Below are 15,855 nucleotides of genomic sequence, written 5' to 3' on the forward strand. Positions count from 1 at the left end.
ATTTGTAAAGGAATATTGTTTTTCTCTTTATTGAGGAAACAAAAAAAACCAACCCACAGATACTTAGACATCAATTTGGAGTAGGGGAAGCTCATTGTAAATTATGTGTTCTGAATTTTAACTCTTCTTAAGATACTGTGTAAGTTCCAGAATTCAGTAAGGGGGTGCAGATCAAACACTTTTTACAAAACAAACACTTTTTAACCAGTCTTTTTTTTTCTTTTTTTTTTTTTTCTTTTTTTTAAGAAGCATATTGAAAAATTTAGTATTAATAAGCTATGTAGACCAACCAGGGAAACAGAGGCATCCTATTCAAGGTGCAATACTACAGGTGAATACAAGCTGTGCATCTAATTTTGTAGATATCAGTGCTGAGCAAAAGTTGTATCTCCAAATCAGCTTTTACTATTTCTTCCATTATAACTGTGGAGTGAAGATAGGTTTTCCCTGAACTGCTTTAATAGTTTAGTGGAACTTTTGAACTATTTGAAAATAATTTCAACAGCAACACTGGCTGATTTATGGTGGTCATAAATATATTTTAATTTTTCTTCACTGAAGTCCGCCATAAAGAATTTAAATGAATAGCATTCGCATAATTGTAACCATTAAAAGCCATATGGGTATATAAACTTTGGCATAGTGATTCTTGCTCAGGCTATTACTCCAAAGATATCCAGGTGTTCAGCACATTTGCATGATAATGCATCTTGCAGCAATAAGGAATTTCATATGCCTGTGGAAAATTATTAAGTATAAATCCACCTTTATCCTCAGACTCAATTATTATAAATGGCAACAAAACCAACAATCCTCCTTCTGCCCCTCCAAGCCTTAGATAAATTAATTAACACCTTTGCAATTTTGTCAGCATCAACTAAATTACATACCATCGTTTTGAGATTTTCCTGCATTGTTATTTTTATAGCAGTGCTTGTCTGATGTCAACTTAGGCACAGACTGATCACCTGGAAAAGACCCTGTATGCTGATCTATTGACAACTTAAATGTTAATTTGTCAGGATAAATGCTAAAATCCCAAAAGAGAGAACTACAAGAATGAAACAAAACAAGTAAGCTTATCCAGAATTAAGAAAAACTGGGAAAATGAACAAACAAACAAAAACCCAGAACAAAATGAAAAATCTCTACTGTTTTTTGCAGAAACAAATAAATGTTGTTGATATCTTACAACATCTCAATGAGACACTGGAACAGGTTGCCCAGGGAAATTGTGGATGCCCAGTCCCTGGAAGTGTTTGAGGCCAGGTTGGATGGGACTGTGAGCAACCTGGTCTGGTGGGAGGTGTCCCTGCCTAAGCAGGTTTCTTGGAACTAGATGATCTTTAATATCCCTTCCCACCCAAACTGTTCTATGATCTTGCTGAATTTTATTAGAAGAGATGATGAAAATGTCTTGAATATTTTCCTACTAAAGCTTATACTGTTCTTCTGTTGTTTTTGTTGCTGACTTCAGACTAACTTCCTACTACTTACAAGTATTTATGCCTTCTTCAAAGGGAATTAAATACAATAAAATCAAATTAGGGAAATCATACATTGCACGTATCATACAGCTTTTCCCTTGACACTTTTTCCATTCGCTGCTGTAGTCAAAACGTCTTGTTACCAACAGACTTGTCACTTAAGATTGATTGCAGTTTCAGAATGATAAAAACTTTGTCTTACTGCTGAAAAAATTATAATGTAAGAAATCTATGAATTCTGGACTTATTAAATGTATGTATATGTTAGACTCATGGGATACATAAATTGAATGTACATCTGATCCATAACTATCCATAACTATGCAAAGGAAGAATTTACAATTGATTTTGCCCTGCAAGGTGCATAATGCTTTCCAGCTTGTATATAATACAAGAATTTGGAGAGAATACTGCCAAGAGGCATGTGAGGTTTTTCTGAAGTGCCATATGTATTAATAGAATCCAGTCCTGCTCTGCCTTCCCTCCCCTCCTCCACCTTTTCCTCTACCTTGTTTTCTCTTTAGCACCTTGCTGTTCATATATTCTCTATCTGATATGTTCAGTGGAAGACTGTCACCTCAGAAGTAAGAAGGGGTGATCATATTATACATTGCAGAGTAAGAGTGTGTCATGAGGTGCTGAACTAGGCTAAAACATTTTCAAAGCAAACAGTCTATATCTTTTTAGAGATTTTTGTTGGTTTGGAAGCTCATTGTGCTTTCTAAATTTTCACAATAATCCTAGACTTTTTCAAAGTCTAGATTGTCTTTTTCAGTTCTCAAAGATGGTTCATGTTTGTCTTTGGGTATTTTTGCTAAAGTAAATTAGAGAGCAACACACTCCCTTTTGCAGCACCTATTGAAATTTAATTGATCTCTAATCTTTGTTGGAACATATTTTCCGACCTGTCAGTACTCTCTCCAGTGACCCCACTGGAAATCCTGACTTCTCACAATGCTGCTTTCTTAAGCCACAATCAGACGGTCATTCACCTCCTCTTATGTTCTGCTTTTACAATTAAAATGCTTCTCGACTTCTTGTTAGTAAAAATGGCTAGGTTTTCCTGATTTGTGTCTGACACTTCCCTCTGTCACATAGAGGTGTCTTCTGGTTTGCTTTATATTCAGTTTGGATTTTTTTCCCCTTGACCTCTTGTATCTATTTGTAAAATACTTTAAGTGACTGGTGATATTTGATCCCTTGTTACCATCCTAACAGAAGTTGGACAGTAGACAGGTGAAGAAGCTACTTTTATGCAGTTCACTCGAGGTCAACAGAGGAATCTGTACACTGAAGAGAGGAAAGGTGTCTGAAAAGAACTGGATACAAAATTTTAAAATATATCTTCAATATGTAGAATGTAATGAAAAATCTCTAAAGCCATACTTCAAGGAAAAACAGTTGTGCAGACAATTCTTTTTCAAATGTTTCTTTTTTTTTTTTTTTTTTTCTGTGATCATTTAAGCTCTCTTGGGTGTCAATGAATGTTTTCAGACCATAATGTAATCCAGATGGTGGTTTGGGTTTTTTTTCTCCCTGTTATACTTCTCTTGTAGTTAGCTCTTTCTTATTACAGATAGTAAACCTTCCTTGCAAACTGGAACAATATCTTTGTGCTGATGGTTCATTAATCACAATGATTTTTCTTAACCCTATGGTGATAGTAAGATTTCTTGTAAAATGCAGTTATGAGCAAAAAAATTCTAGAATCCAGAACTAATCTGGTTAAGGCTCAGATGAATAAAATTACTTTTTCTTCCAGTATGATGTTCTGGATATAAGACCCTCAATATCCTTTGAAGAAATATTGCTGATCTTTGTTATGCATCTCTAATTATTAGTGGAATTTCCATGCTTCTATTGCGATTTGATTATTCCTAGATAACTCCATAGCAATGTTTACCTTCTTAGTACCTCTGCTTCCAGACATGCATGTAGATTATTAGAATCACTTCAAAAATTGTTGGAGGGCATGGAGTTGTGCTGATGTCTGTTTCTTACCCTTCCTCCCCACGACCTTTACCCACAATCACTTAGTATCATTGCTTTCCGGATGCAGAATTGTGCAACAAAGCATACACATGTAGCTGAAGCTTGTGACCTCTGCTAGATGGGCTAAAGATAAGCCTTTCCACTGTTGTGTATGAAGTGTGCTCATGTATATTGTATCTGATTATGGCTGCAGGAGGACGTGATGGTAGTCCACAATAAAATTGAAAAGCTAAGAGTAGCTTCCTTCATGTTGAGACTAGGTGATCTTGGACTGCTGCAGTCATCTGTGCCAATTCAATTGCCTCCATTCACTAAGGCAGAAATCTAAATTTTTGGGCCTGTTTGAGTGCTTAAATTACCATTTTCTTGGGTATGGACTGTATGTGCTTCACACTTAACAGAGCAAAACCTCTGCCTTTATTTACCATGTAGTCACTATTGCTAGCTATTTGTTATGAGGTGTGTGTTCTTTATCAATTTTTTTTTAACTGAAAGAAGTAGCATGTATGTCAACATACATTAGAAGGCACTGAATTTATATTATAGGAATGCATTTCAGTTTAGAGTCTCTGCAAAACAGTCAGGTGTAGTCCCAGGTGACTGGAAGAGCAGAAACAGTATGCCCATTTTTTTAAATGGTAGAAAGGAACCCTGGCAACTACTGACCTGTTAGCCTCACCTCTGTGCCTCGAAAAGTCATGGAACAGATCCTACTAGAAGACATGCTAAGGCACATCAAGGACAGGGAGGTCATTCAGGAGAGCCAGCATGGCTATACCAGGGGCAAATCCTGCCTGACAACCTAATGGCTTTCTACAGTGGAGTGACTACATCAGTGAACAAGGAAAGACTTATGAATGTTATCTATCTGGACTTCTTCAAGGCCTTTGACATGGTCCTCCACAACATCCTTCTGTCTAAGTTAGAGATATATGGGTTTGATGGGTGGAATGTTCAGTGAATTGGTCAGATGGTTGCATCCAGAGGGTAGTGGTCAATGGCTTGATGCTCAGATTGAAAATGGTGACAACTGATGTCCCTCAGGTGTTTGTGCTGGGACCACTGTTGTTTAATATCTTCATTAGTGATATTGACAGCGGCATTGAGAGCACCTTCAGTAAGTTTGCTGATGACACCAAGCTGCATGGTGCAGTTGATATGCCAGAGGGATGGGATGCCATCCAGAGGGACCTGGACAAGCTGGAGAAGTGGGCCCAGGTGAACCTTCTGAGGTTCAAGGAGGCCAAATGCAGGGTCCTGTACCTGGGCAGGAGCATCCAGAGATATGAGTACAGGCTGGGGGAAGACATGCTAGAGAGCAGCCCTGTGGAAAAAGATCTGGGGGTACTAGTGGATCAAAAGCTGGATATGATCGACCAATGTGCAATTGCAGCCCAGAAGGCCAGCCCCATCCTGGGCTGCATCAAGAGAAGTGTGGCCAGCAGATGGAGAGAGGTGATTCTGCCCCTCTTACTCTGCCCTAGTGCGTTCTTCTGGCCTCCTCCGGTACACATGCATTGATACACAGCAGACCTGTCCTTTTCTTGTTCAGAAGTAATAATGCTTTCACTTTAGTTTCTTTCTTCCTGCACCTACTGTAACTCTTCCATTTATCCTTGTATGCAATACCGTAATGTGAATCCTGCTGGTCTGCAGGGAGAATAGAGACAGCAATATGCATATGTATGTACATCTCTTATGTTGGGAAGCAATAGAAATCTTTTATAAATCACAGTCCTAACCTCTGCTGATCTGTGAATAATGGTGCTAAAGAAATGGTGTAACATACTCTGTCAGACTATTTTCACTCAGTTCAACCTTTTTCATTTCGTTTTCATTGCCTCTAATATGTGACTACAGCAATAGGACATTAGGGTGATGTACTGTTTGGAATCCATTGCTTGAGAACCACCCATCTGGGATATTGGCTTTGACAGGTTACCAGAAAAGTTTGAAAGTATTGATTTAGGCACACTCATTGTGATGTAAAAATGTGCAGATTACTGTATTTTCTTAATGGAAGAGGGAAGCTGAGTGTTTCTACTAGCCAGGCATGTCTGGTCATTAATATGACATTCAAAGTCATGAAGTAGAGACTTCTTAGAAAGATGTTTCAGTAAGATGGAGTGTTTTAGTATCTCCTACTCTGCTGCTGAATGTCTAAGTCTGTATGGAGGATCATGAGAACACTTCAGATCCTGGTTCTTTGTGTACATTGTCATAAAAGGAAATCAATCCCTTACATTTCTTTAGCGGGAGACAAAGAGTGTGTATGTAGAAAAGTTTACTTGCTATTTCAACACTTAAAACAGTTGTTTATTACATAAATACATATGAATGGACATACACCCTTAAGCTTTTAAATCTTGGAGTTGTCTCTTACAAGCTGGTCTGTCAGAGGTAAACAGATTATTTAGCACATTTAAATAACAAAATCAGAACAGGGCCATGCTTTGAGAGTGACAAGTAATTAAAGAGCTGCATTAACATATTCCACCTCAATTCTTAGTTTTTCAATACATATTCCTTGGTTCTGTAATTTCCTGAGGGTGGTGATCGTAATACATGTGAAAAAGGGAAGTTCAGTAGGTCATAGCTTTTCCACAGAAGAGTTGGGGGGTGGGGAACAGAAAGGAAGGGAAAGTCTTTTTCAGTATTGAAAGTTGTCTCTAAATCTTGCTTTCCTGCTTAATTTTGACTTGGACTTAGGAATGCCCAGTGTAGGAGCAAGATGAAAGAAGAGTAATGAAATGTTGGTCAGGTCCTTTCAAAGGCCTCTGACAGTGTTTGTGGATCTTCTTTCATTTATTGTGACACTACTAGTACAAATGTAGTTAGGGAAAAAAAAAAGATGCTATAACAATAGGCCACCACCACAGCTTTTTGGGGTGGAAGGTGCTGCCTTGATGTCTCACTTCAAGTATTTCTTCTTTTTCACAGACATCTGCTATTTGCTGTAGCACAATAAAATCAGTTCTGTTTCTTTTCTGCTGTCAAAATATTTTTATACTTTTCAGAACTCTTTACATCCATGGCCATACAAAGCTGGATTTCATGGTCTGGTATACTGCAATTGAAAAAGCAGCAGGTACAGATGGTAATGCGTTACAAGATCAGCAGCTCAGCAAAAATGATGTTCCTATTATAGTGAACAGCTGTATAGCATTTGTTACACAGTATGGTAAGTATAAGTGGATTTTATTCAACCTAAGATTATTTGTATAATACCTAAGTCCCCACATGATCAGATGTTATTGGATGAGTTTATATATTACCCAAATTAAAACCAGAACACTCATTAGCCTCTCCACCCTTTTTATGTGATGGTGAAGTACATTGCCACAGATCTGAGTATGAGTAGTTTGGGGAAATAAACTTGGTAGATGCCCTTTAGAGACACCTTTCTATTTTAAAAATTCTCTTGTTTGCTTGGTGTTGCTCAGCCATGGGGTCCAGTGCCTCAGTGCAGAAAATATGCTATGTGAACCAGGATAGACCATAAACAGGACTGGTCAGCACATCCTGTGAGGACACTGATGCTAACTGTAGAGCCAAGTTCAACCTTAAGGCTGCTGTTTTTTCAGCATAATAGCCTAAGGGTGTATAATTATTTTCCATTTGTTTAAATACATTTTGCCAGCCTAACTTTCCATAGAATTTGATCATGGTCAGATTATGTCTTGTGTCCTCTTTACTGCTGCAAATTCACCAGTTTTCTTGTGAAATGCTAAATACATATCAAACCTGTACAAGTATGTCTTCAGGATAAATGTGGCTGTAATCTCTGTCAGTATGAGAAAGCCTAATTTATGTTTCAGTGATTGAACTTTTGAATTTGGCAACACAGGAATGTGGTAAGTAGTTGTGTCTGAGTTACAATTATTGCCTAAAACCAAGGGGGGAATTTTTTTATTATTTTTTAATTATTATTTTATTTTTATTTATTTTTTAATCATTATTTTTATTTATTTTTTAATCCTTAGCAATAGGAATTATTCTAAGTACAGTTTACGCTGTTCCATGCACTAAATGTTGTTAAAGTAGTGTAATCATGTCCTCCACTTGGAACAATTGCTTGTGTGTTTTCTAAATTAAGATTCAATGTCCTAATGTCTTTAAAGTAAGTTAGATCTGTAATGATTTTTTTTTATTTTCAGGAGCAGCATTACTGAGTGTTAAAATACTCATTTGAAATCTGAAGGAATTATTTCTGTGCATTACTTGTATACATACATATTGTTTTGTCATCATAGTACAGGTTCTGCCTTTAGTTGTAGTCTACAGAGCACAGACACTCTTGGGTCTCACAGCTCTTCCTGACAGTAACACAAAGACAGTATCAAATAGTAGTGCTTGTGGGCATTACAGGAAAAGTGCATTGCAAGAACATAAGTCAAGATTTCTTAGGTTTTGACAGAATACTTGATTTGGCAGGTGGCAGGTGAATAAGAAAAGCAAGGTTTTGTGTAACATCTCTACAAAGAGAAGCATTTGACTAGCATAGGATTGGACTTCTATGCCAAACTTCCACAAGTTTAAAATAATAGTGGGTTTGGCTACTCTCATATTCAGTAATTTCAGGTAATCTTGGCTGTGTTGTAGACTGCAAATTTTCTTTTAAGTTAGCTTTGTGCTTTAGTGATATTAGTTGTTGAATACAAGAAGAGTGGCTGCCTGATGTCTTCTTGAACCTGAGAAAACTCAGAAAAAAAGAAATACTTTCAACTAATCTTGAGGTTTTAAGAAATGTTTTAAGTTGGATGAATACTTTACTGAGTCCTAAATTGAGTTGATCAGTAGGGTAATAAAATAGTGGGAGTTTTGTAAATGAAAGCAGCTGTGTTTTATGTGTAATACAATACGAGTCATCAAAACATCTTTCCTGTACTGTGCCTTTTAAAACTATTGTTTTAGGAAGTCCTGAAGAGACTTAGGGATTTAAATTGTCTGTGAAGTATTCCTGAAATTGTGATCCCAGACTTGCGTAGTATTATGATGTGTATTTTTTGCAGAAAGATCTGGTTGGGTGTAAACAGACTAGGCAATGTTTTACTAACAAAGTGAGCACATGTAAAAGGCCAGAGAGATTTTAGTAGGAAATATGATGTGTTTGACAGCCAGATACACTTTTCATATAAAGATGTTAAGAATTTTTAAGAGAGTACTGAATTTTACTTTTATTTGTTTTTCTATCCTGTATTTCTGTAACCCAGGTTTAGGTAGCAAGCAGATCTACCTGAAGAATGGTGATTCTGCCAAAGTGGCTGAGCTGCTGGAAAGCTTCAAAAAAGATGCAAGGAGTGTTAAACTAAGAGCAGGAAAACATCAGCTTGAAGATGTGACAGATGTATTGAAATTTTTTCTTTCTCAAATAGATGATGCACTTCTCAGTAAAGAACTTTATCCGTTCTGGATCTCTGCATTAGGTAATGTATTCAGTGACACTCCAAGAAAGGCTGTATGTACACATTTGAGGGGTTGTTAATTACTTGCGCTGTGTGACCTGTGTTGTTAGATAATCGACAAAACAATTGTCGTTAGGAAAAAAAATGCTTAGAGCTTGGCTGCAACAGACTGATATTTATCAGAGCTTATTCTGGTTCACTTAAAACTAATAAAATAATGATAACAAATCGCAATATTTTCCTAACGACGTATTTATGAACAGTAGGCCAATATTGCACTGTGCTGTAGTTTGATCAGCCAAAGTAAGAAGTGATTATTAATATTTTATGGAGTAATTGATGTAGAATTCAAGAAATAGACAAATATCAGAGTAGGAAAAAAGTGTGTACTCTCTTTTCAACATATGTAGACAGTTCAAAAGTGGCAAAATGTTGATGCTATTTTCTGCATGATAGTTAAGTGACAGTCTTGCTGTTTAAGTCATTTGAGAATCTTTTATGAACATTTGCACAAATGTATGTGTATTAACAATGTAACTTGTTAACAATTGTTATTTTGGTTTTGTTTCCTTAGAAATATTAATTTAATGTGAAAGCAATTTTAAGTAGTTTGAACCCAGCCTGTAACTTGTGATGTATTTAAAACATGAGGAGTGTTTCTCTGTATGATTGAAAACAAAACCATGAGATTACTAGTACATTCATTAGTCACTCATTACCTAAGTTGTGATTTTTTTTTATATAGTATTCCTACAAAACAGCTATATTTCTGTTTCTGTATTGTAGTATTTACAGACTCCAAGAAACAAACCCTTTCCCTCCCAGACTGCTATAAAGTTGCAGATAATGTGTAGCAATAAGAGGTGCATGGGAAAAGCTAGGTTTTAATATTAATTTCTGCATTAGTGCATTGAAATAATACAGGCCTTTTTGCTGTGTAATGAGTTTTGTTTTAAAAAGATACTAAAAGCATATTCCTCTCTAATTTGCTTATGGTAAAACATGGACGTTGCTTTAATAGAAACCACTAGATAAGTTTGGGAAATTCAAGTATGTATATAAAACATTTTTGCCTTTAAACTTGAACAAGCTAGAGGAAAGAGTATTAAGAACTTCTGACAAGGTTGCTTTCATCAGAAATCAGAAAAAGTTGTACCTGTAGCAGTTTAAGTTACCTCTTTTGTCAAAGTGCATAATAATGTTACAGTGATTTAAGTTTCTAATTTATGCATGAGGCTAAAATTCTGCTTCAGCTTGATGGCGGAGAGTTCTGTTATAGTTAAGTGATATTGAAAGTACTTGTAGAAGCACTAAAAGACCTAGGAAGATAGAGTAGAAAAGTTTTTGTTTGTTTGTTTTTTCTTCCAATTATGGAAGTTACCAAACCATAGTGCAGTAGTTACTGGAGAGTGCTAGTCATCACCTGGAAGAGATGACAGTTCCTCCATGCATTTCTTTTCAGAAACTTGAGAGCAGCAAGGGACTAAAAAGAAAAAGCTAGTTAAAAAATAGTAAGTTTTACATTAACTTTGCTCATTCCCCAAGCAGGATTATGGTCTGTAGTATCTGTGCAGCACAGGGAAGCAGACATAACTTGAAGGTAGAGAGATGTAGCTATGACACAGATACTGCAATTCCCAAGATGGGAATTCGTATAATTGACTCTGCCACTGTTCAACCATATAACTTTGCATAGCTTATTCACCGCTTCTTTGCTTTCCTCTAACCAATCTTATATCTTTGGATATTTAAAATACTTTGGTCCTTGAGACACTCCTCCAATAAAATTGAAGAAAAAAATATGATAAGGTCTTTTCCTTTCTCATCTCTGGTAACTGAATGAATCTGTGAGATGTACATCACATACTACTTCATGTTAATGAGATTTTAAAAAGCTAGAAACAGTTCTTGAGGTAGGGGGAAAAAAAAATAATCAACGTAGACAGGCAAAAAGACAACTATGTGTTTTATGCATTAAATAGTAGAAAAAACGTTTGTCATAATACTTCTTACACATGGCTGAGATATATTAGAGCCCTCAGGCAAGAGCAATTTCTACTTCAAAATTGCAGGGGTTCTTTTTGTTGTTAAAAGGACGTTATGATTACATCATCTTCCCTTGTCCTGCCTGTCATTTGTCTTCTTAAACTGCAAATAGTCAGGGAAATCTATCTTACTATACATCTGTAAAGCACCCATTCCAGAAACATCAGTCCTGACAAACACACAGATAATTCAATATGAATGCATAACCAAAAACAACCCCCAAAAATGCCTCCCCCCCCACCCGCCCAAAGCAAACAGCAGAACATCTGCCATCTACAAAATACTGTCACAATTTCAGAGGCCTAAGCTTGAGCTGAGGGAAATCTAGTTCCTTTCCATTTACTGTATGTAATTGAAGAAAAAAATATGTTAAGGTCTTTTCCTTTCTCATCTCTGGTAACAGTTCAAAGTACATTTGCACTTGTGCATACACATGCACTTGCACATGTACACACACAAATGACAGATTAAATGTCCTGTGAGAGAAAAAGCAGTTGCTGTCCTGGGATTTAGTCTTAAACTGTAGCAACTGGTGCTTGAACTGTCCCTCTTTATTGATGATATTGTTTTCCTGAACTAGTGTATAATAATAGACTTGCTTAATAGTAGTTTGTCAGTAATGCCTTTATGAAGAAGAGGCTGATTGCGCAAATTGTAATTTTAAATGTTTAGATGATGCCAATATAGTTAATAAGAGCTGTTGTTGGGGTTTTTTGTGTCCATTGTTATTTATATGAAATTATTATTTTTCTGGCAGATACACAGAATGAAAAGGAACGTGTGAGGAAGTACGGAGCTTTTATTCAGACGCTTCCACCAGTCAATAGGGCAACTTTGGCTGCTTTAATTGAACATCTTTACAGGTCATTGCAAATGATGCTATTTAGAAGAGAATGTAATGTGTTCTCAGTATAACTCTACCATAAATTAAATGTGGCTTGTTTTATTAACCAGTAAGCATCAAAAGATTACCTGGTTGTGACAGTTAATTATATTTGATTCCCTTTAATTTATAATGTGTTTTTTTTCTTTGGTTTTATTTTTAGCAGTAGGTGTCTATAAATATGAATGGATGGAATAAGCCTTACAGCAAGAGAGTGCTACCTAAGTAGGGTAATTTTTTATATAGCTTCTTTATACCAACACATTTTACCCCAGTCTTCGAGTCTTCCAGAGGATTGTTGCAAAGAGTTCCTGAAATCAAAACATTTTTTTCAGGGGGAGTGTCCTTCTCTACACTTTGTATTTCACATAAGAGTTTTGAGAATTAGCTGCCCTTTCTATTTTTCATCAGTGCTTCATTTTGCAACAGAAGTAGCAGTGGAAAATATCCAAAATATAAATTTGCTTAAGCAACAAAGGTCATGTGTTAGATCAAGTAGGCAACAGCAGATGTATAAAAAATATGTGATTTGAATGACTCAGCAGTGTTGAGGTTAAATAGTAATGCTCTATAAGTTATTATCTATTGAACAAGTTAAATATTATTCCTGGAAAATAATGGTAAGTAGAAAATGTGTAGAACCTTTCCTTTATGTGATATTGTGTTTAGAAATTACATTACATAACCAGGTACATAGCAGATGTCCCTTAAAAACTTTGTATGATTATTTATGGTGCCTTTATTGGGTTAAAGATTATACTGAGATTAGCAATGTTTCTAAGCATATCCAGTTTAGATATATTTATATGCTGTAATATCTGTTCTGATCTGGAGATAGGCTGAGGTAGTTGGGGTTGTTTAGCCTAGACAAGAGGAGGCTCCATGGTGACCTTATAGCAATTTTCCAATATCTGAAGGGGGTTCACAAGAAACAGGGTACGGCTTTTTACACGGGTGTATAGTAAGAGGACAAGGGGCAACGGTTTGAAGCTTAGAGAGGGGAGGTTCAGGTTGGACATTAGGAAAAAGTTCTTTCCTGTGGGGGTGGCGAGATGCTGGAACAGGTTGCCCAGGGAGGTTTTCGATGCCCACTTTGTGGAGGTGTTCAAGGCCTGATTGGATGGGACTCTGAGCAACCTGACCTAGCGGGAGGTGTCCCTGCTTATGCAGGGAGGTCGGAACTAGATGATCTTTAAATTCCCTTCCAACCCAAACCATTCCATGATTCTATGAATAAAGTGAATCTGATTTTGCATTGTTGTGGTCTCGCCTTGAGTACTGTGTGCATTTCTGGGCCTCACAATTTAAGGGGCATATGAGGGTCCTTGAATGTGTCCAGAGGTGGGCAACAAAGCTGGTGAAAGGGCTGGAATGCATGTCGTGTAAAGGGTGGGTAAGGACTTTGGGCTTGTGTAGTTTAGAGAAGAGGTTACCTGAGGGGTTACCTCATTGTTCTCCATAATGTCCTGGGGAGGGGAAGCAAAGAGTGAGATGCCTGTCCTTTCTCCCTAGTATCCTATGATAGGACATGTGGGAATGACTCAAGTTTACATCCAGGAAGGTTCAAATTGATACTAGGAAACATTTGCTTACTGAGGGGTTGGTCAAACACTGGAACAGGCTTCCTAGAGGAGTGGTTAATGCCGAAAGCCTGTCAGTGTTTAAGAGGCATTCGGACAATGCCCTTAATAACATACTTTGATGTTTTATCAGCTTCTAAGTGGTCATATTTGGGCTAGAGGATCATTGTAGGTCTCTTCTAACTGAGCTTTTCTATTCTATTTTTATTATATTTAAAATAATTTTGATACTACTTGAGATAAAGATAGAAAGTGTACGCTTTTGTTTCTGTAAGGAGATGTGAGATAAAGAATATAACTGAATAAATAAATAAATAATAGATTCTTTGATTGAATGTGGTTACTCTTTTTGAAATGCACTCCATATTCTGTAGAGAAGTTTCAGACAATTAAAGGGACAAGAAAGCCTTCTAAATATGTTTATTTTTCCTTCAACAGGGTGCAGAAGTGTTCTGAAATCAATCATATGAACCCTCACAATCTAGCCATGGTGTTTTCCTCATGCTTATTTCAAACTAAAGGCCAAACTAGTGAAGAAGTCAATGTAATTGAAGATCTAATTAAAAATTATGTGCAACTTTTTGATGTGAGTATCTTATATAAAAGTGTCCTAGTTGCTCAGCTGTTAGACATGCTAAAATGTAGAAATCGTCCTAAAGATGATCTTGCTAATAGTTTTACTGTCTGAGGATTTGTAGGGCTTTTGAGCTGTAACTCAGTGGATGTTGTTTTTTGTCTGCTTTAAATTTTATTTGCCAGCTAGCTTAGCCCATGTAGGAAATATTAGATTTACAGGATTGCTGTGAGCTACTGTTTTCCAAAATTATGTACATTCTTCTTGCTGACACTAGCATACCAATTATAAGTTAATGAATATTAAAAATAATACTTCTGTTCAAGTTTTATGGTCCAGATCAGAACTGAAGCATGGAAGAATTCTTTGTTCTTTCGTCCCTGAGCTGTGGGTACAAGAAAGACTAGAGAAAGTTTGGTTCTTTAGGCCTAGAAAGAACATTAAATCCAGCTGGATAGAACAGATACTACTAGCAGAAATTTGTGTTAGCCATTTTTGTTTAGAGCTTACTGTGCTACTGTAACATTATTTAGCAGTTTTTCATGGAGTCATCTCTTCTATTATGTATTTTGTAAAGTTTATAGTAAGAGATCCCATCCATTAGATGCTGTTTCTGACTGATAACATATTTTGCGTAGCTGCTTCTATAAGAGCATGACTAAAGGTGTTGTTAATTTTAACAATATTTATTATTGTCAGTAATTATTTACTTTTGTTAGATGTAAACATTCCTCTGTATCTGTATTTATCTAAATTGATTGTATTAAATTAGTGTTTATTAGTCTTAGCTGTAATTTTTATGCTAGCTCCCTTTTATTTACTAATTGAACAAAAATGATCCATTTTAAACAGATAAATGAAGACCAGGTCAAACAAATGGATATAGAGAACAGCTTTATTACCAGGTGGAAAGACACTCAGGTAAGTAGCAAGTATCAAGTGGTATGAAAACAATTTTAAATAATACTATTTTGTTGTTTACAGGTCATAGAGTGTCTTGGGTTGGAAGGGACCTCTGAAAGTCATCTAGTCCAACCCCCCTACAATAAGCAGGGTTGTCGCTAGAACAGATTGCTCAGAGCCCTATCAAGCCTGTCCTTGATCTTTAAGGTCCTTTCCAACCCAAACCATTCTATGATTTTCTGATTTCTGAATTTGAAGTCTATTTAGTGACTGGTGTTGTTAACTACAGAGTTGGGGTAATTAAAATTAAATAAAAGAGGAAGCATAAACTGATAAAGCAGGCTAGTTCTCTGTAAAGCATATGGTGGAATTTCATTCTGACCTTAGTGCCAGGATAACTTACAGGTTGTTACGTATTTTTACTATGCTTCATAAATTTTATGAGAAGGAAATGGTCGATATTTGCAAGTGAAAGTTATGACCTGTCTTGTTTTTTTAATTATTTTTAAACATTCATATTAAATACTTGCAAGTGTATATTAATACTTATATTATTTAATTAGCTTTGGGTATACATGGTCTCTCTTCATTAGAATTCCATCATCCCTTTCAGTCTAAAGCAACTGAATCTTTAGCTGCATCCTGTTCTGTGGCCATTGCTACAACCCCAAAGTGCACATACTATTTGGCAAAGCTTCAGACACACACTAAAAGTCAAATTAAACTTTGGAATTCAGTATAAGCAAATGGGAGATTGTATACAACTTACTATCGTATTCAATTCCAGTCTTACCTGTAACAACTTTTCAATAACCTCAGAGTGGTAAGAAACAGCAAAGTGAGAGTGTGTTTCACTGTCTGGTATTTGTGTACAGTCCTAATTAAAGCAAAAATTGTTACATTTCATGATAGTACCAATGTGGTTGAATTAAGAGAGATAAAAAGAAATGCAGGGAGCTTAAAAGGTTTTTCAGAAATATAAAAT

At 36.2% G+C, this 15,855-nt stretch overlaps 1 protein-coding gene across 1 annotated transcript in view; it reads left to right on the top strand.

Moving 5' to 3' along the window:
- Positions 1–15,855, top strand: part of ARAP2 (ArfGAP with RhoGAP domain, ankyrin repeat and PH domain 2) — a 114,626-nt gene that overhangs the window by 64,332 nt on the left and 34,439 nt on the right. Inside the window, exons 19-23 of the mRNA XM_010006130.1 lie at positions 6,497–6,660; positions 8,693–8,905; positions 11,688–11,793; positions 13,832–13,979; positions 14,820–14,888. Coding sequence (XP_010004432.1) covers positions 6,497–6,660; positions 8,693–8,905; positions 11,688–11,793; positions 13,832–13,979; positions 14,820–14,888 — 700 coding nt within the window. The remainder of the gene's footprint in view (positions 1–6,496; positions 6,661–8,692; positions 8,906–11,687; positions 11,794–13,831; positions 13,980–14,819; positions 14,889–15,855) is intronic.

This window comes from Chaetura pelagica, unplaced genomic scaffold (genome assembly GCF_000747805.2).
Source record: "Chaetura pelagica isolate M959 unplaced genomic scaffold, ChaPel_1.0 scaffold189, whole genome shotgun sequence".
Classification (NCBI taxonomy): domain Eukaryota; kingdom Metazoa; phylum Chordata; class Aves; order Apodiformes; family Apodidae; genus Chaetura; species Chaetura pelagica.